The 20,022-nt window shown below is 46.0% G+C and overlaps 2 protein-coding genes across 2 annotated transcripts; both read right to left on the minus strand.

Moving 5' to 3' along the window:
- Positions 1 to 1,160: 1,160 nt before the first annotated feature.
- On the minus strand, positions 1,161 to 18,029 carry LOC9630843. Its single transcript, XM_024672602.1, has 67 exons — positions 17,915 to 18,029; positions 17,738 to 17,819; positions 17,578 to 17,681; positions 17,425 to 17,520; positions 17,319 to 17,366; positions 17,211 to 17,264; positions 17,051 to 17,154; positions 16,876 to 16,993; positions 16,715 to 16,816; positions 16,497 to 16,664; positions 16,287 to 16,447; positions 16,085 to 16,240; positions 15,936 to 16,031; positions 15,536 to 15,884; positions 15,366 to 15,479; positions 15,220 to 15,315; positions 15,095 to 15,162; positions 14,922 to 15,042; positions 14,679 to 14,876; positions 14,424 to 14,630; positions 14,261 to 14,370; positions 14,107 to 14,203; positions 13,959 to 14,057; positions 13,782 to 13,904; positions 13,676 to 13,735; positions 13,214 to 13,621; positions 12,860 to 13,156; positions 12,683 to 12,814; positions 12,519 to 12,632; positions 12,271 to 12,458; positions 12,110 to 12,218; positions 11,913 to 12,056; positions 11,574 to 11,861; positions 10,917 to 11,516; positions 10,675 to 10,872; positions 10,522 to 10,628; positions 10,182 to 10,474; positions 10,045 to 10,129; positions 9,691 to 9,987; positions 9,281 to 9,625; positions 8,906 to 9,224; positions 8,693 to 8,851; positions 8,474 to 8,637; positions 8,223 to 8,406; positions 7,903 to 8,163; positions 7,652 to 7,852; positions 7,546 to 7,600; positions 7,333 to 7,493; positions 6,761 to 7,279; positions 5,893 to 6,702; positions 5,760 to 5,836; positions 5,297 to 5,711; positions 5,148 to 5,237; positions 4,937 to 5,092; positions 4,695 to 4,879; positions 4,132 to 4,644; positions 3,905 to 4,082; positions 3,706 to 3,854; positions 3,518 to 3,644; positions 3,246 to 3,467; positions 2,829 to 3,188; positions 2,618 to 2,776; positions 2,231 to 2,554; positions 1,905 to 2,180; positions 1,793 to 1,851; positions 1,609 to 1,717; positions 1,161 to 1,561 (listed from the first exon to the last, which is right to left on the minus strand). Exons 1-67 carry the CDS (start codon positions 17,927 to 17,929, stop codon positions 1,250 to 1,252), a joined length of 13,095 nt encoding a protein of 4,364 aa, XP_024528370.1. The 5' UTR covers positions 17,930 to 18,029; the 3' UTR covers positions 1,161 to 1,249.
- A 404-nt stretch (positions 18,030 to 18,433) lies between these two features.
- LOC9630844 (peroxidase 15) lies at positions 18,434 to 18,904 on the minus strand. Its single transcript, XM_024672718.1, has one exon. It carries the CDS (start codon positions 18,902 to 18,904, stop codon positions 18,434 to 18,436), a length of 471 nt encoding a protein of 156 aa, XP_024528486.1.
- Between the last annotated feature and the right edge of the window lie 1,118 nt (positions 18,905 to 20,022).

Raw genomic sequence — 20,022 nt, forward strand, 5'->3', positions numbered from 1 at the left:
GATGATACCAAACTCGTTTTGAAGCTTGTTGATTGTGAGAGGTGTAGTGCCTGAGGAAGAAGTATCAAAGAGAAGCATTAAGTTGCAAATGTTGGATCACCATCGCCATGGTGGAAGTGTTGCAGAATCTCCTCAAATGAGAACATGATTGTGTGGTTTTCACGTGCTGCAACACACAATATGTTTGACTAGCCCACTAGGCATTGGCAGCCACTTGCAAGGTTGTGAGGACTAGTATTCTTGTCTTTGCATTTGACTCATACTTTTCGGGTACCACGGACTGAGTCTGCTTGTAAGATTTGTCCCAAGTTCATCTTTCAGATAACTTAGAGTAGGGAACAAGCCTAACTCAAGTGAGCTGGGACTAAACTTTCCAAGCCAGAAAAAAATGAAGAAACTTGGAACTTACGGGTTCGAAATCTTGACAAATCTTTAGTCCTCGTTCTCGGGCGGAATCTGGAAACATGAGGAGTCAAATGCAAAAACTCATGATAACTAGAAGTTTAGATTTTAACTGCTTTGTTGTTTTAACGAAGAAGATTGTAAGCATTTGCCACTGCCTAGTGGGCTAGTCAATCAATACACCGCGTGTTGCATTGCATCTCCTGATAAATTGCAGAGATGGGTCTACAAAACCAGCAAAAATGAGGAGATATTTCAACACTATCATCATAGCGATGTTCATACTACTCCATTTGGAACTTCACTTCTCAGGTGCTACTCGCCTTCTCTTTGATAGTTCTTCATCAGCACTCACAATCGACGAGCTTCGGAATGAGCGGAGAACACTTGAGTTTGAGCAAACTCCTAGTAAATTTTTGTATGAAAATCGTTAGTTTTCTCTTTACCACTTCTAGCAGAATATCGAGAAATGCGACCGCGGAATCCTGGACCACCCCCCTGTTGCAACCCATAATTTTAAATAATTTGAGCTGAGTTTGTTCTGTTTTTCGTCGCGACCCGATAGCTGGCGAGCACATAATTATTGTCCCGCTCGAGCGCTCCACCTCCATCAATGTGGGCTTGGCGGTGATTTTGATACTACCAACTTACCCACTTTAACTTTAGAAATCTGCTACAGCAAGTTTTTAGTAAGTTGTCTGAAATTACCATCGCTGCAGATTTCTACGAACAAGGAAACGTCAAGAACTGGCCAAAGATTAAAGAAAGAAGCTTATTTGCAATGTGTATAGAACAATGAAGGAGAGCTCCTGTACAGCTTTAGTCCCGGAATGAAAAAAGTACTTATCTACAACACTACCATACACGCCAGGCTCGACGGTGGCTGGCCATCATCCCTGTGCACCACGAAAGTCCGGGCCTCATTCGCCACTCTCCAAAGCCTGCACGTCAAAAACGCTGCACCGCCCGGCGATGGACTCCTCAGGAGCGCTGGCTCCACGTAAACCGCCTGCGTTGTGTGTTTACTAAGTACACAAAACACCACCTCCACCTCAGGCTCGTAGAAGTCGGCCACCGTGACGCATCCCACCGAGACATATCCGGGTGGAGCTCGGGGCATCCAGATTGTGAGAGGGGATGGGCCTTGCTCTCGCCAGACCTGTGAAGTTCGAGAAGTTTAGTCCTGTGTAGGATAGTTTCTTTTACCTGATCAAAGCCTTGAGGATGGAGGAAGATCTGGTCGGAAAGAGGATACACGAGCACACTCTCAGGCTGGTCATGAGCAGCGTGAGCGACGTCTCCAACGGTGGCATATCTACAAACCAGAGGAGTCTTAGACAATAAGAAAGAAAGAAAAGAAAAGAAAAAGAGTGTCATGACTATCACTCACCCGGACGGACAGGCCGGTCGCCAAATGGATATGGGGTTGGTTTCACCATCGGGATCACCCTGTTAGAGAGAAACTTGTGAGCACGAAAAGAAACCGGCCAAGATCCACGTACCTGGTTCGACCATATGAGATCAAAATCACTGATGAACCTTCCGGCTCTTGGAGAACCAGTGGACGAGCCTTCGTCGATGCTCAAAACTTTGTCCGTGGCAGCATCCGACTCTTTTGCTAGAAGTGAGCTCCGGTGCGCGGAGCCAAGCAATGCACCAAACGTAGCCAGCATTGGTATGGAAACCGGAGCTGCAGGCCCAGCTAAAAGTCCAAGTGCAGGAGCCGCGCTTGAACTAGATCCTGCGTATGGTCTACTTCCTGGCTTTAGCTTCATACTCTGAAAATCTACTATAAGAAAAACAAGGAAGAGAAGTAGAACACACTAACCTCTGAACGAATAGCGGCGCGTTCAGGTCCGAATGTTTCATACGCTCTTTGAATTGATGCCATTATCTCCGCGGGCTGATTGGTACCAGGATGACACTTCACGACACGCATAGTTTCTCTCGTGTCGAATATGGAGGTCTCCTGGCCGGATGTCCGAAGGTGCAAGATCAACCGCGATGGTTTAGGCTCATGCGGCTCCTTGGTTTCCTGCTTGCCGATAGCTAGCTCCATTGTCATGAGTTCTCCCCATGTCACGTCCCAGACAATAGTGCACGGGTTTTTTAACAAGTCGGGCTTCTTCTGCACCAGAATGCCAGTCGGATGCTGCAAAACAAGAAGTGAGGAGTTGACGAAGAGAAAAAAAGAAAGAGCAACTCGTTCCGTTACCTGCAACAAGATCACTCGCCGATGGGTGATAATCAGTGTACGAGCTTTAGGAAGATTAAAGTGGTCCTCGTATGCATCTGATGCCGCAAATTTCCCACGAATTTTAAAGATGTCTACGGGTCCAAAAAGAGTTCCTCGTTGGGCCAGTTGCAATAGCACCTAAGGAAGCAAACGTTTCGTATATAAAGTTTGCAAAGAACCTCAAGAATACCTGTCCTTGAGCTTTGTACTCATCGTATGGGCGGAGAATGTTGTCACCGCCAATAACTCTGGGCAAACGACGACGCCGGAGCTGTTCCTCGGACGTGAGAACAGCTGCCAGCTTCATTCTCGTAGCATTGGCTCCTTCAGTAGTTTTCGACAGCAGGTCAAGCACGCCACTCATCGGCTGCACTGCTGCACCGATAACTCCCTTCCCAACACCTTGAAGAAATCCCTCCACTCCCGCCGAACGAGCACCTTCCAGTGGCTTTGTTAATATCCCGGTCACCCCCCTGAAAAATCCTTTGGCAAGGGCCTCGCCACCTTCACGAATACCATCACCTATGTCTTCTACTGCCGCCTTTGTCTCCTGAACAATCAAGTGGAAGTTGTAAGTTGTGAAGAGTGAGAAACTTTGGATACGTACATGCTTTTGACGGCTCCGGATAAACTTTTTATCCATCGAGAGTGCAGCAACGCCTTTGCTCATGTGTCCCAACGCGCTGCTCGCATTTCCCAAAAGATCCACACCAGATAATAGCTTGAGAGGTTGACTGAGCATATCGTTACGAACACTTGCGATTGCAGCTGCAACCAGCGCACTTTGACTCATGCATATGTTTTCGTGGACATGAGGCGTAATGCGAACCTAGAAGCCATGAATTAGCTCTTTCCTGCTGAAGAATAAAAACAGCGTACCGGCATATCATCGGTGTTGCCAAGGGAAGTAAGAAGCGTGGACCAGAATCCAAGAACTCCGCGAGGCCGCTGTGTTGGAGACATTGCTAAGGTCACCTTGAAGCGTATCTCCGACGTATTCAGCAGTCTGTAAGTGCAAAATATAATAAGGAACACAGGCTTGAGAAAAAAAGCTGACACTATCTTACCCAATGCTAATAATCGGATCCAGAGCTACAGCAGTCGTCTGGCTGCTTCTTAACTGTCCCAAGTTTAGTCGGGTGAACATTTCATGAAGCCGCCAGATGATTGGTTCGTGAATATTCACCAAAAATGAAACGTTTGGAACGTTCGGACCCTGAAATTCTCAGTATAAGCAACCAAAAAAGCATGCAACACGAGTAATACCTGGATGCCGATGTATGGGTAAACCTGCTGATCCGACAAACTGTTCTCCTTCAGAGTCACTGTAAACTTCAACAAGAACTCGCAATTCTTTGCAGTGTCCTGAGGCGAGAAAAGCACAGGCATGGGAGTCAATGGCAGCTGATTATCAACTTGGAGGCCGTCCACTTTTACTTTAAACCTGTAAGCAGACCATTAGAAGAGATCCAACTTAACGAACACAAAGTTACCTGCTGATTTGCGATCCAAGTCCTGTAGAATATGAAACAAAGAAGTTTATCACGGACAGGTAGAGGAGTTCCTCCGGAGTGTGATCAACAATCGACAGTCCAAGCTCGGCCAGTTCTATTGACGTGTGGAACTGGTTCTCCGCTTGGCTAGTTTGAGTTCGCTCGGGAAGCTGAGTGGAGGATGATGACACAGGAACAATACTCATGTCCTCGGGTCTTGTGATCGAATTGGTCACGGAAACCAGGTGAATGGCACCATCACGATGAACCTTAACTTGCAAAACCGGACCCGGACTACTCGAAGTAATAAGCTGATGAGTTCTGGCTTCATCAATTTTGTACGTCTGTGATGAATGCGGATCCGCTCCCTCGACGTTGATCTCCAGCATGCGAGGGAGATCAAGATCCTCCCATGCAAACGTATCACAGCTCCCGGCTGGTAGATGTTGCCAGGATTCAGAAGATGTACCTTCCTGTCGATAGTTGATTGAGACTGTGGACTTGTTCTCAATCCTGGGAAAGCAATGTAAATAGAGGAAGTTTTGACAGTAGAAAGGCTATACCTGTATGGCCCATGAATTGAAGCGTATCGAAAAATGACCAGCTGCGAGGCATGCCTAGATCCGCTTCGCACCTCTATGCGAATATAGAGTTTGGAGCTGCCGTTTGTACTTGTTAGTTTCAAGTGTGTTGTTCCAATAGTCTCAATGTTGAAGGGCGGGCTCCATTTGTAGCCCTCGAGATAGACCTGCATTTTAAATTCAGTACAAAGCTTGAAAAGTGTGACCTTTCTGTGTTGGCATACCTTGAGAAGTTCAGGCTCATCACTTGTGCGCCACACAAATGTTTTCGGCGTTTGATTGGGATATAGAAAGTCTTGAGCTTGTATATCACCTTGACGAATCTGTAGCCTTTTGCCAAGCCTGTTGATGAACACTGAATGAGGCTGAAAACGGACAACCTGCACATATTTAAAGCCGTGAGAAAACTTCAACGGATTTTCCGTCTAAACGAACCTTGGTTCTCTCAGATGATAGATCCAAAGTGGTTGTCAGCTTTACATATCCACCGTTTGAATCGTATGCCTTCACAACTATGAGATCCTTCTGAAAACAGTCCAAATGCATTTATAAGAGAAAAAAACAGAGAAGAAGAAACTACTTACATTATCCTCCAATTCTCTGAACGAAAAGCCGTATTTGAAGTTGTCGCTGTCTGCAGCAGACACAGCTAGCCCAATACGAGGCGAAAGCACGTCCTCCACTCGAGGAGCATTCGGGAGTGGACCTAGTCGGTCCAGTTGAGCGTGAGGCGAAAGCATGAGCGGGGCAGGAGAGCTTTCTATGACATCAAGAACGCGAGTAACGGGCAGCATCCTTGCTTTTCTTGCAGGTGTAGCCAGTTTAGAATTCCTCGTGCCCTTCGGTGTAGAAAGAGGCTCCGAGCTTTCGACTTCAACCACTCTATAGGCCAGTGGTAACCCGGTATCGTTGGATATCCAGTATGGCACGAGCAAACGCACGGTTTTAGCAGCCAGAAGTGAGCTTCCAAAGTCATACTCCAGGCTTACGCGTAGCCTCCTGCAGGATACCATTGTTTAGAACACACGCTATAAAATCCTGACGCACCTGTTGCTAGCATGATGCACCATCCAGAACCCAAGAGGAAGGTCTTCAGACTTTGGATCAAAAATAAGGACGCCTTCCTGCAAGCAAGGCAAGCTTATTTCGAAAATAAGACTTAAGAACATAGAAAACGTACCTTCTCTGGTCTCCAGCCACCTTGTGGCAGCCACGTTAAGAAGATCTGCCTCCTTATATCCGCAGCGTAGACACAAACAGAGTCACCGGCTGAAGCTATCCCATGCTGCCGTTTGACCGGCCTGGCCTCATTTATCTTCTCCCAGATTATGTACTCTGCGTTGCAAGGCAGAAGGTTTTCCAGCCGCAAGGGTGCGTTCACTGATAATCTCCAGTCGTAAATTTGAGTGTTTAAGTCGCCAGACAGGATAGTAGCATCCGCTTCCATGCTGAGCCAGCAATGGCCTTTTGAGCTTGTCATATCAGCCGTGACGCATAGTAGCAGCTGTTCTCTTTTCTCAAGGTGGCCCAACGTGAAATCCTGTGAGGAGATGTTGCTTTTACTCTGCTTGATAGACTTTCTTGGCGTGGATGAGTTCGCAGCAATGGGATTTGGATCGCTTATTAACCGACCCCACAGATAACTTCCGCATGTGTCTGTCACCGGACGAACTTGAGCACAGTAATCTGCCTGACGAGCAGTGCTTGCAAGAGGCAGCTGGATGGACGACCCCGGTTGTATCACTCCCACCACCTCTCTTTTGTGCGCCTTCTTGTTGTCTGGCACACGTTGTCTAGTGCGGATCCAACGTCGTCGTCGAACAAAATCGAAAGTGGACTTCCTCGATGCCTTAGAAGAAACTGGCAGCGTCCTTAAGCTCTGGAAGTCCGGACCGTAGAACCAGCCGTCTTGATCTACGTTTCCAGAAAGATCCACTGTCCAGTCTGAAGTCCAAATCCAGCCCGGCGGCAACTGAACCTTTAGTATTTCCTACAAGAGGATACACTCAAGTCAGTTCAAGCAATTCTACAAATGATCGACTTTGTACCTGAGATGATTGAGTAAAATCTCGCGTACTCCACCGTCCGGGATCGGTCGGAATAAGATGTCCCGGCCATTTGCTTCCCCACCCTGCTAAAGGTTGATATCTTTGGTTCTCAAAGCATTCTTCGTCAACACGAGTAGAATTGTCTAAAGATGTAGCGCCACCATCTGTGTCATTCGGCGTATGGAGCAGAGAATATGGGCATATAGCCACTTCCAACGCCATGTCTGTGTTGTTTGCGACGATAACCAAACTCCGAAACGTAGCATGCTTTCGACCCTGATCCATCGTTACGTCCACAGCAACTTGTTGCTCACCAACTGTTTTGGGAATTGTTGCTAATGGTAGCACGCACCGCAAGCTTTCCCAAGGACCATCAGAACGGCACGAAAACAGCAGGCCATAGTCTTTCGTCGGCAGTTTCTCATCCTTGTCACGTCGCCAATCTGGTGCAGTAGAGAAGAAGTAAAGCTGAACAGCTATGTTGCCACACTCTTGAGACTGCAGCTCTGCAATGTTTCCCTGCACAGCCAACCATTAGCTAAACTAGCATTGCAAATGTCAGCTGTATATACCCGCTTTCGAGGCGGTCTCAAGGAGAGAATTTTGGCTTGAGCAGCTGGCCAGGATTCTTGACTAATCGACTGCCTGACCATTTTCCACAACGTCGAAGGTTGAGATACTTTATGACTCGCTTCTTCTTTCACAGGAAGTGAGAGAATACCGACTGCCTCTCCTGCAAAGAGTAATAAAACATATGGAACTTCAAGTAACAAAGAAGAAAGTACCTTTTCCACTTCTAGCAGCTTGATTGGTAATAACCACTTCCAAATTCACAGACCCCTGTGTGCTAAACAATCAATACTGTAAAGAAACAGTAATGAAATTACTTACCTGTGACGGAACTTCAAAAATGAAAACTTCATTCCAGCTTGCTGAAGCCCGGGACAGGGACTGCACGTCATTTGGACGCACGCAACGAGATCTAGCACTTTGTGGGAGCGCTTTCGGATCTTCAGGTAGCTGCTTCGTAGTCACTAAACGAAGAGCACACAGAAAATCGGGACAATTACCATCATCATTTACCAACAAGCCCTGCATCGACAAGCCGTTAACAATGTAGATAACAAAATAATGTAAATTACCTTTGCTTCAAGCACGTGAACTGCGACAAATTGCCGGGATGGTTTTTGAACCCCGCTTGCCAGCTTGTCGGGAAAGCTAGGGGGTGGCAAAGGAATAATGGACGTTTCTCCTTCTTGCAGCACTTCTACATTCTCAAAGCCGCTTCGGAAAGTTCTCAGGTAGAGCTCAGAAAAGAGCATATTTTGAACTACAAGCTTCTCACTGTCATCTTCCTCCAATGCAGCTTTGCCCGTCATTCCTGCTTTGTAATCCGTTTTCTCCTATCATCACAACCATACGCAGTCAGTGTATGTATTCCATCAAGAAAGAAAAATTATACCGTCCTCATCGCGCTTAGCGCCTCTTGTTCCGACTCGGTTTGCTTTTGCCAGACAGCCATAGCTCCTATCAGAGCTTCCAGGCTAGCAGATGTAATATTAATGCTGACCGTGCTGGCTGCGGTGATTCGAACACGTCTACCAATCTTTAACGTTGCATCCGAATCCCCACCATAGAACTCGTATCTATAGCCAAACACAGAAACAAGCACGGTAAGGTCATGGCTAGAAACTTATAAAAGGTGTCACATACTTCAGAATGCCATCAAATGGTTCAATCAGTGGTTCCCAAGCATCAAGGCTCGCGTTGAACGTGGACGCAGCAATCGATGTCAATGCCACGGCATTCAGAGCATCCGGTCGACCATGGGCTGCTAAGTTGACACCGGTTAAAGTCGCATTAACAAGAGGTGTTGCCTGCAATAACAAAGTTACTAGTGTTTTAAAACAATATATAAAAAACTGCGCATACCATGCCAGAAAGATCGTCAACGACAGTAACCGATAAACGTCCAAGTTTCATTTCGGCAGTCAGGTTTTCCCGGACTTTAGGCCGTCCAGTTTCGGCAAGGAAGTATGCCATCCGCACGAGAGGCTTTTTCAAGTCAGCACGAGCAATGAAAGTGCTAGCCTGCATACAAAAAGTCGTGGAATGAGCCAAAATGATATGAGATCTTGAAGATACCTGGTTCTCCACTTTCCACAAGCAGCAGCTGTGACCACCACGGCTGCCTATATAGCTCCACACTGGACGCTTGGAAAGACTTCCTTGACTCACAAGATCCATACGAACGCACCGGACCATATCAAGTGGAGGATGATCAGGCGTTGTTGTTGCAACACATCCCAAGGCAACATAGCCCGCCGGTGCGACTGGATACCAGATGTACACATCTTCAAGGCCTCTCCCACAAATGTGAACCTTTTGCTGGAAACGAATGGGTTTACAGAGACGTCCTGTGCCATCATCACGTAAAACTAATCCAATGCCTGGTGGCTCGAGCCTGAAAAACAAAAAGAAACGTTCAAACTTCCTCTGTGACTGAAAGACTTCACGTACCCGTCAACGATGCTGTCGCCAACAATTGCATACCCGCTGGCTGGGATAGGCCGCCAAATCGAAACCATGCGTCTGGTTTCCGTGCCTTTGTCCCACCAAAGCCTTTCAAACTGAGGAGTAGTCAAGGAGTTTCTGCTAGCTCGTGGTGCAGGATGAGGCGTACGTTCCACCACTTTAACTTCGACAGCGTCGTCCGTTCTCTCGGTCGGACTACTCAAGTGATTCAGAACTAGGTGACGCAGGTCGCACAACATATCCTTTTGTGGTGGATTAACAGAAGAGCGTGCAAAAAAGGAGCCAATCGTGTTGTCTACACGCCAAATGCTGCAACCATCCGCATAGTCCCTTCACAGGAAACACAAAAGCTTAGCTTCTTCACCGAAAGAAAGAAACAAGACTCAGCTAAATACCTGTCACCAGGAGGAATGCACAGAACGCAGTCTGTGACTGCACTCGATGTCAAAAGGTCCGATCTGACGCAGTGGACAGTATTTAAAGAGGGAGGAAAAGTTCCTCGCTCGGCCACACAGCCAACGGCTTTGTATCCTGGCGGCGCAACCGGGAGCCAAACACAGCATGGTTCTTCATTGAAAACTGAGTTGCTGGAATTCCCATACGAGCTCCAGACAAGGTCGAACTTTAAAGGCTTTTTAACTCGATGGTGAGAATTGAAAACAGCTACAACCCCTTGAGACGGGGGTGCCGTCCTGCAAATGCAAAAGATCAGTACATAATTTTTTTTCTCGCCACGAAGAATCACTCACCCCGAGGTTACACAATCGCTTAATATCACGTAGCCAGGAGGAACTTTTGGCCTCCAGAAAGTAACTTCGGGCGAAGAAGTATTCCCTGCGGTGATACGAAAGTTAAGAACAATAATTAATCAAAGACCAGCTTAAACCTGGCTTGTTCACCCATATTCGGTCAAAATGGGTGCAACGATGTATGACTCCGCGATCAAGATGGAATCGTGCAACAGCATCACCGTGCAAACGCATTACCAACCGCATAACGTTGAAAGAGGGCCGCAAGAAAACGTCTGATGCGGTGACTAGAATATTGGACTTTCCTTGGGCACAGACGTACTCGGCAGAAATATCAAGTGGATCTAATATCATGACTCCCGAACTGTTTTCTACACTTAGTCCCTTCACAAAACTCCTCACCCATCTGTTTTCACCTTTCAACGCGAACCTGTAAGACTAGCATTAGCGCAAGAGGAAAAGAAATAAGCAACTTACATAAGGTTAAAATCCATTTTTGCTCTCAGGAGTTTTTCCTGCCGGGACAATGTTGTAGACGATGGCCATTTTGTGCTATCGTAAAATGTCAGTTCCGGTGCTACAATCTGCTAGAAAACATGAGCAAACACGAAAAAGTTCAAGTGCATATACCTGTACATCCAGAAGAAAGTCCTGGTTGGAGTCCCCATGATCGTCAAGTTTTGGGCTCCCTGGATCTGTTGCTGACCCTTCATCCACTACTGTCGTGATCTTTTCCTCGTTACTTACAAATGTGACACCATCTTCTTCATGAAAACTGTAGCTAGCACCACTTGCGAGTTTGATGCACTCGTGAATACGCGCTCCATTCTGCAGATGTGTTGGTAAAAAAAAGTAGCACAGCACATCTATACCTTGATTTTAACATTTTTGAAACGCAGCTTCTTCCCATGTCCAACAACGATAACAGGTTCTGCGTTGGCACCAGCATAATCATCTTCAACTTGTAACTCCAGCACCCGGTCACATCCGTCGTATAAAAACTCTTGGATGTGAACTGCATCAGCGATAACTTGACGCTCCGGTGATATTATCGACATTGGCTCTTCTTGCCGATAATGAGAACTAACAAGCCTGACGTGCTTTGCTGTTGCGAGGGGATCTTTTTCTTCATCACCAGTTGATGCCACCGCCGATGGGACAAAAAACTGGCTGACTTCCAAGAGAAAATCCACCACCACCAGCAGCCGAGGTCGTTGCATCCGAATAACAATAGTCTGAGCGTGAGGCTTCATTCGCAGGTCCATTACTAACATCGTTAGTCGAGTGACAGACTTATGTTCGCTTTCGCTAGGCTGGCCGTCTTTCTCGACATCGGCAATAGAGCCAAACATCATCCTCATCTCTGCATTCGTGCCAGGCCGGAGATCCACAACCGAGAGCTTTGGTAATGTGACATAAATATCGGTTTCCAGTGTTGATGCGAAACGATAACCAAGCCAAAAACCGTGCACCTAGTTTTAGAACCAATCGTCAGTATATGAAATCAAGGAAACGTTTTGTAGAATTACCTCGACACGAGCAAGAGGGGATTCACGTTCTATACCTTTGAATAGTTCCAGCTCTGCATATAACACATCTACTATAACCCAAACTTTGGTGAAGTATGTCTGAGAATCACGGAAATGTTCTTCGAGCTCCACTGATTTGAAATTTGGAGTTTCTTGGTCATCGGATTCGCTCGAAGTCGATTCTCGAAAGTTTGGCGGCACGTCAGGTGGCTCGTTTATATTCGTTGAAGCACAATCAATAATGACCAGATATTCTCGGTCCGACATTACTCCGCACAAAGTTAGCACCTAGCAACCGCGAAGTAAGCAAGAAAGGCAAGCACAACGCCGGAATTTTACCTGGACATCAACTTGCACTTCAGGTACTTTCTGAAAAAGATCGCGCAAAGGACGCCTTATGGTCACATGTAGACCTTGAGCTTCTTGTATCATGGGCTTCCCTGCTTTACCATCAATTCCGACCACCATGTTTACTCCTGAAATCTATGAGGAGGAGTGAATAGGATATATAAAAGAACAAAATTCCTCATGCTTACATCCACGTCTAAAACATCGAGATGGACAGCAGAAACTACGTCCCGCGAGCCTCCATGCCATTCAAATGTGTTTGACAGCTTCAAATGGCCGAGATCAACCTCCATAAACCTGGTGACAAGAATGTTAGAGAAACAACAAGATTAACGGAAAAAATACGGACTCCTTGCTGCTGGAACTGCGAGGCATAATAATGATCGGTGTATCCATCGATAAATTAAGCCTCAAAGCGGGTGCTCCGTCCATATCAGCTTGCTGCATGATCTTTTCAGTACCACCATCGACAACTGTGATTATCTGTTGAGTTTGTTGAGTTTGAGGGGAGGCTAGTGCATAGAAATAAGCAGCCACCTGAAGATGGGAAAAAGTAAGAACATCAAGCTAAAATATATTAGCAGCAAAGATACGAACCTCTTGTATAAATCTGTAAAGAAAAACTACTCGAACCGCAGAAAACTTTCCAACCAAACTATAGTCACAGCCTTCAAAGTCGTCATCGTCTCTGTTGAAGGATTGAAACTCTATCTATAAAAGAAATGTTATTTTACGACAGACAAGCTGTCTGAAGAAAGTACCTCGACAAGTGAACCGGAGTCAGGATTTCGAATGTCACAAAGCCAGCCCCATCGGTGTTCAGGGCCAAGCTTCATGTCACAGACCCGCAAGTTTCCCAGATTTCCTGAGATGGTGAAAGAACCAGGATATACCTGCGTTCAACACATTAAGCCTCTCCAAGCTTATCAAGCACGCACCTTTAAGTCCATTTGAAACTTTTCTTGAGCCAACATAGCAAGTTGAGATCCGTCTTCCAGATTCAAGAAAATGCGAGTGCTCTCCATATCCATTTTGAGCCCAAACACAACCCTGGACTTTCCTCGTCCTAGTAATCCTTTAACAAGTTGTCTTTGCTCCACCTCCAGAGAAAGAGCAGCCTGTGATGGTGACTCTTCTGCCTCCATAATTTCACTGAGCTGCATTCCGAACTCGATCAACGCGACTATTGTTGGACGATTACAGAAAAAGTCTAAGGTGGCCATCTTCATAATCATCTGCAAAATATGAAGACTTTAGATAAGGAGAGCATACAAAAGTACAGAAACGAATACCTGCGTATCAGTATCAACATATTCGGAAGACTCTGTTTCCCTCAGGACAAGTATCACCTTGACAAAATCAGATGCCTCTGAACCTTCAGCTTTTTCGGACAACTGATCCAAGCTCCCCCATATCTCAAGGAAGTTGGCCTGGTCAGGCTGCCAGCTTAGAACGAGCTTTTCGGCCTCTTCAGAAAATCCTCCAAAATCAGGCTGAGCGTCTTTAAACTGTTCATCGTCATCTGGTTTCGGTGCTTCTGGTTCTTGTGGTTCTTCTGCTCCCACAAAAGTTGTGGACAAAACTGATCGAGCAACATACCGACAGGACTGAGAAACTGATCCCTGGAGCTTATCCTCAATCTTTAAGGAATGTAGCTTCACTGCTATTTTCATGTCGTACGGCCGCTGCAGCAAATTCACCTGCAACAGTTTTTAAGTTCACATATCTAGAATCCTGTGTTGAGCCAAACTCACCTTACCACCTGATGCTTGGAGCTCTGCTATGACAATCTCGTCATTTCCCGGCTTACCAATCTATAAACGTTCATTAAGACCTACAAAACTAATGAAGGAACCATACCTTTCCGGAAACAGAGATGCTTAACTCCTTTAGAGCGCCAGAAACAAATAAAGTGAGTTGTTTTGAAGAATCCAACACCTTTGTACTCGTCTCTTCGGGATTAGACAGAAGAGAAACTGAAGCCTGAACAGTTAAATAGCTTCATGAAACCATGTAAAAGTGATATGAAAAACTTACGGACGAACGGTAAGTAGCAAGTGTAAGATACTTAAACCAAGACGCCTTTGATTCTGTACTTTTCAACTGGAGAACAACTGCGCTCGAAGATTCGATTACCTAGAGCAAGACAAGAACTGTTTGAATTCCATCTCTAAAACAAGCATACCTTCTGCAAATCAATACCCCTGTTACAAACCGCAACCACGTTTTCTGAACCATCAATATATTCGGGAGGTATTTCAACTATTTGTTTGCCATTTAAGCTGTAAAACACAAAAAAAGATTAAGACAAGAACTTTATACACCGCACGACTACTTGCCTACAATAACGTTGATATGTCTTTGAGTCTTCTGCCTCTAGAACGTACAGGTATGGCCCCGCCAATGTAATCCAACAAGGCTGCCATTCTGCAGTAATATTACCGATTCCCTGCAGAATGAGCGATGCTTAGACGCTGATGAACGAGGAAAGTAACAATTTACCCCCCACAGAAGCACCCGTGCATCTCCAGATGCCTCTGATGGTTGCCAAGATAAAGCGTTCGGCTGGGAGCTGGACCGGTCAGCCGACTCCAGAGCGTGCAGAAGATAGAGCAGCCTAAGGTATCTTGCAGGAGAAAAATGGATACCAAGGCGAGGAACTTCAATTGCTACGCATGTTGAAGGCCAATTCAAATCTTCATATTGAGCCTGGAACATAAAGTCAATAACCACAAACTATGTCGTAACTAGCTTCACCATATGCAGCATAATCGACATCCCACAACGGTCAAGTACAGGAAAGATTGAATATGCATTGTCACAAGCATCTGTGGCCAGCGCAGGAAAGTGAGCCCATTCGAAATCCCCATCAACAAAGAAAGCCGATATATCCCGTCCAGATACATGAAGTTTAGTGTAGCGCCTTCGTTTCAGGAACTCAACGTCGTCATTCCCCTGAAGAAGGATGTTGCAAGTTTTAGATGCATCTTATGCACGTACCAGTGTTCGAAGATTAAAATGTCCCAAGTCTACCAACAATTGGCTTTTCTTTCCAATTCCTTCATCTTTGAGTGCAGGAATTAAAACTTTTGGAGCGTCAAGATCAATATCTATAGAGAACCTGCATGCAAGAAAAAGTCAAGCCAAAAAGAGTAGCATAAACTTTTCAATACCTTCTCTGTTTCTCTAGTTGAGATAGTATCCGTTCTTGAGCACGCCTCGTTACCTCTTCTAGCTTTGTCTGGCATGCATGCACTGTGAAATGAGTAACATATATTTTTGCTACGGAGCCTCATACCTGCAAAGCGACAGCAGTTTCCAAAGCCACTGTCGGGCTCATAGCTTGGCCAGATTTCATAAAGTGCATGACCCTGTCAAAACTGGATCTCCAAACCTGCACGCATTATGTAAGCTGGGATGAACTTTTTCAACACAAAACGTTACCGTCACATAGCATGATGACATCGCCACAGACAGCTTCCAATCCAAATGTTCTTCGAAAGGAACATACACAAACGTCAAATCCAACGCTTGTGCTCTTCCCTCTCTACTCACGCTCTGTCAAACCAAACAGATATTATCATCTTAATACAAGCAAATTCCATTCAGCTTACCGAAATGAGAGGCCCCTCTGGAGATGAAAGGCCATAGTACGTCAACTTAGTGTCGCAGAAGAACGTTTTCGGGAACAGCTTGAGAGAAACGTTTAAATTGGAGAAAGTCCCACATAATATGACCAAATCGGTGCTGTCTTTTATGCACGCCAAGCTCTGTTTTATGGTCACGTCGAGCATTGTTTGCAGCATGTTCTGTGGCTCTTGAGTAGAAAGCAGCGGATAGTCTTGCCCCGGTTGATAGCTTAGAAGCTCGTTAATCTTATTCCATTCTTCCTTTGTAAGTTGCGCTGGGGCCGCTTCCGTTTCAGGGCCTTGGGCAACTGAGGCCCTTGGACCAGCGCCGCTCCTGCATAGCAAGCGATTAATGTAAAACAAATGAAAACATATGCCACAATACCCGCCAAATGGCCACCAGGTGCTTTTCCTGGACTTTTCGCGTGCCGCGGCTGCCTCTTTTAACTTTGCCGTCTCAACTTTTGCATGGGCAAGCATTCTGCAGCCACCACTCCTCCATCAACTAACAGAAAGGATAAACAAACTACCGACCTCCAAAGTAGAATAACTTCTACGTCTAGCTCCCGGTCGATTTGCCTTATTTCAAAATTGTCAAACTTGCCCTGCTGGAGCCCGCTAACATAAAGATCCACATATTTCTTTCGTAACCCTGATGCTCGAGACAGATTTTCCCAAGAGAAGTTACACCTGCAAACATTTGCTTTAGCATACTCGGTTATTAATCAAAACGAACCTTGACTTTCTCTGCTGCTGCGTTACTGCACGACCAGCATAGCGCCACCATGCCTTAGCATCTACCAATACGGGTATCATAGGTCTGAAGAGAGAGAACTCCATTCGTATCCTGTACCGTGAAACACCCTCCAACAGTTGAATACCATCCCGATATTGATCCTAAAACAGAATGAAAGTTAACCCAAGTGTAGCATTTAGAGAAACCAACCTCAGACACAGCAATAGACACTTGATCCAAAACAAGAGAAGCCTTCTGAAAAGGTGTTTTAGAATCCCTTTTCTCTCTCTTTCCACACCGGTGATACTTCATCAGGCCAGCAACCGGATGAAGCAGGTACTTGTGTTGTATTTTCCCTTTAATACTCGGTTCAAACATCTGAAACCATAATAATTTTAAATGCTGTTTTCATTGAAGAAAACACAAACCTCGCTCCATTCTTTGGATGTCATCTCATCCCACCGTTTCTCCAGAGTCCACGGCCCAGTATCCGAGTCATGGTAGATAGAAAAACTATCCAGCTGGAGCGACTGCACAGCAAGCAGGAAAAAAGAAACTGAAGTACACGTTACAAAATTGATCAAAATACCTTGTGAAGCTTGTCAAGAGCTCCGCTAGTTACGAAGGTTTCTACATCATTCTCGTCAATGGTCACAGCGGCAAGTTTGGCTAAAGTAACGCCAAAACAAAATGGATGGGAGGGGTTGCTGAAAAATGAAGCCAGTATCAGTACCAGCATTTAGCTTGATAGAGATGAACGCGACCTGAGGGTGTCTTCGTAACGAATATGAAGATTAGTCACGGAGACTTTAAGATTGCCAATGATCGTCGCAACGAGCGAGCCTAACCAGGACTTACTTTCCGGCGACTGCAAAAAACAGAAAATTTAACACGAAACCTCAAACAGCATTTTGCGGCACATACCGCATCATCACCGGATCTTCCTGCCTTCGCATCAAGCAATGCCATCTCCAGCTCCTTAAGACACAAAAAGCGTTTGAGAATAAACTTCACAGGCAAGTATGTACTAACCTCAATCTGGCTCCGCTTAGCGTCAAGCCAGGCTTCCATGTTCTCGTTCTGCAACCGCATTTCACGAAAGTTTCCGTAACGCTTGAAGCTAAAAACCAAATCGTACCTTGAAAAGCTGTTCATCTTCAACAGGTTCCGCCAAAACAAAAACCCGGTCGAGAAGTACAATCACCGGATCTTTTCCAAGCTTGTTCCAAGGAATCTAAGAAAAACGAAAGCATAAGAATCGAAGGTACACTTTTCTTGATCAATGCCTTGCCTTCAACGTGACAGACCCAAGGAATCCAGCTTTGACAGTGAGAGGAAGCCTCAGAGCATTCAGTGCTTCAGCCTTGAGCTGCAAGTCCTTGAGCACTACATCGCCTGTCCAAAAAACACCAAACTTTCAACACCTCGCGAGCAAAAAATCTAGCTCTCACCTTTCCACACACTGATCTGGAGCGCCTCCGCTGAGAGACCCCGCACATACTGGCCCAGGTATCTGCGAAGAAGATACAAGACCTGCAGAAACAAGAAATGGAGAAAATCGCGAGCTCAATCCAGTCCGCCAATGCAATCCATCTCTCCAATCCCCAAACTAGCGATCGATCACTCACATGAGCCTCAAACATGACGACACCGAGCGCCCAAGCGCATCACTCCTGCCGATCGCAGCGCCTAGCTAGCCCTAGGCAGCACAAAATTTTCTCCACAGCAAGCAAGTATATGTCAGTGAATATTCGCCATTGCGTGGCAATACGTCTAAAACCTAAGGTTTATATATATTAACGTTAGGGTTTAAGAGTTGAACAACCCTAATCGTGGCAATTGAAATTTCGCCGATGCGGCTGCGACGATGTGCCCTGGCTCGCGACGAAAATCTTGGCTCTTCGCCGATGCGGCTGCGACGATGTGCCCTGGCTCGCGACGAAAATCTTGGCTCTTTGGCAAAAGTGATTACACGAGCTATCTTGATTGGGAAGAATGGAATCTCTCACCAAGCGGGACGAGAAAATTTCCACCACCATCATCAAGCTCTAAAGTTATACGGGATATGCCAACATTCCTTTCTCTATAGTCAGGGCTGTGGTGTATATTTTTATGTGGGGAATAGATTTACATGTATAGGAAAAAAACTAGCACGAGGATCGAATTTCACCATGCCCTGCTGTGATTGGCGAGAGGTTGCCCATTTTGATCATGCCATCAGCGAAGGCGGTAAAGAATGTCTGCTGGTTGGCCGCAAACTCCTTGACAAAGCCCACCAGATCAATCTCCAAGAGCTGCTGGTCTGAAAAGAGGAGCGACTGATTGGCCAGGAGAGCTCGAAAGTACAAGTTGTCGAAGGTGGTGGGGGATGGATCCAAATTGGTCAATCTGTCTGGGGCTGTTGGAGGGCAATTCTTCTCGAGTCGAGATTTGAAGGCCCGATCGATGCTATCTCCTGGGGTTCCATTGAAGAGGCGTGCGCTAAATGTAAAGCACTTGGCCTGGCCGATGGAATGGCCTCCTGCAAGTGCTACGAGATCACGCTTGGAAAGACCCCGCCTTTGGAAGCGCTCGATGAGCTGCGTTGCGGTGAGGTTTGGGCTGGGAATGGCCTCCATTGCGGCGGCGACGGTCGCGGGACTGTCCCGTCGGCCAAATTCTACTGTCCATGAAGGGCCGCCCAGCTGCAAAGTCGAAAGAGAATGATCAACTCAAGCCGCGATGGAGATTCTCACTCACGGCTATGACGGATTCCCGGGCGCTCAGCGCAAGAATGTCCGCGCACGATACTGTTGCCGGGCATGAAGTCTCCACGGCGCGCTTGACGTTGTTGATGGTTTTGAGTCCCTTGGCGGAGCGCCCATCTCCTCGCTGGAGGAGCAGCGATCCGTCGCAGCCCTGGCAGCCATAAATGAGTAACGCTATTTTAATTTCTGACTTACTCGAGAGAAGCAATCTCGGAAGTGGAGCTTGAGGATCGACGCAGCAGATCGACTGTCGTTGGAAAATTCAGAGCGAATCACACTTCTCACGATCTGAGGGAGATCGGGACAAGTGTTAGCATAGAAAGAAGTTGAGAGCTCCAATGACATTGTTGGCGATCCCTGGCGAAATGCATAGCGCCGCAGCAGTGCTAGCACCAGCAGTAATGCTGCAGAGACGACTGGAGCCTGGAATTTGGATCGCTGCATTTTGATCAGTAAAACTTCCCTCCACTCCTCTTTGCAAACGAAGAAGTTTTGGCTTCTTTTTATACTGAGTCCCAACTATTGTACATGTCATGCCCCTCATAGCCATATTACCAGGGGTACCCCACAGTGTGGGTCCACCCGGGAATACCCTTATTGGGACATTCAGAATCCACATTTTTGCTTACTGGGACATTCAGAATCCACATTTTTTTCTCCAAGTAGAATGTGGGGGATGCCATGGTAAGTTCAATGTTTCAATGCATTCAAGCTAAAAAACATTTTTAAGGAAAATTTGGATTTAGACATTGTAGAAACTCCACAAGTAAATATTTTATGTGATTTTAAACATATAAGTATTGTGTAATCTATGTAACAATCACTCTCTCAACTACCCCTAGGACTTCTTTTGAAACATAAAAGCTAAGCAATATTAGTTTTTCAATTTGAAACTTTTAATTTTTTCTATCTCATTTCTTTTTTATACATATTTCAACTGGTTTTGGTGTTTTCATCAAATTAACAATAAAGGATCTCACCACTAACCT

The sequence above is a fragment of the Selaginella moellendorffii genome, unplaced genomic scaffold, assembly GCF_000143415.4.
Source record: "Selaginella moellendorffii unplaced genomic scaffold, v1.0 SELMOscaffold_9, whole genome shotgun sequence".
Taxonomy (NCBI): domain Eukaryota; kingdom Viridiplantae; phylum Streptophyta; class Lycopodiopsida; order Selaginellales; family Selaginellaceae; genus Selaginella; species Selaginella moellendorffii.

Excerpts from the sequence above, each read along its gene's own strand:
- LOC9630844 (XM_024672718.1), bottom strand. The coding sequence starts at position 18,904 with ATGGAGGCCATTCCCAGCCCAAACCTCACCGCAACGCAGCTCATCGAG.
- LOC9630843 (XM_024672602.1), bottom strand. Across the intron at positions 8,638-8,692 it reads TTGACGATCTTTCTGGCATG|GCAACACCTCTTGTTAATGC; the intron begins GTATGCGCAGTT and ends TTGTTATTGCAG. Across the intron at positions 4,083-4,131 it reads CTTGGATCGCAAATCAGCAG|GTTTAAAGTAAAAGTGGACG; the intron begins GTAACTTTGTGT and ends GTCTGCTTACAG.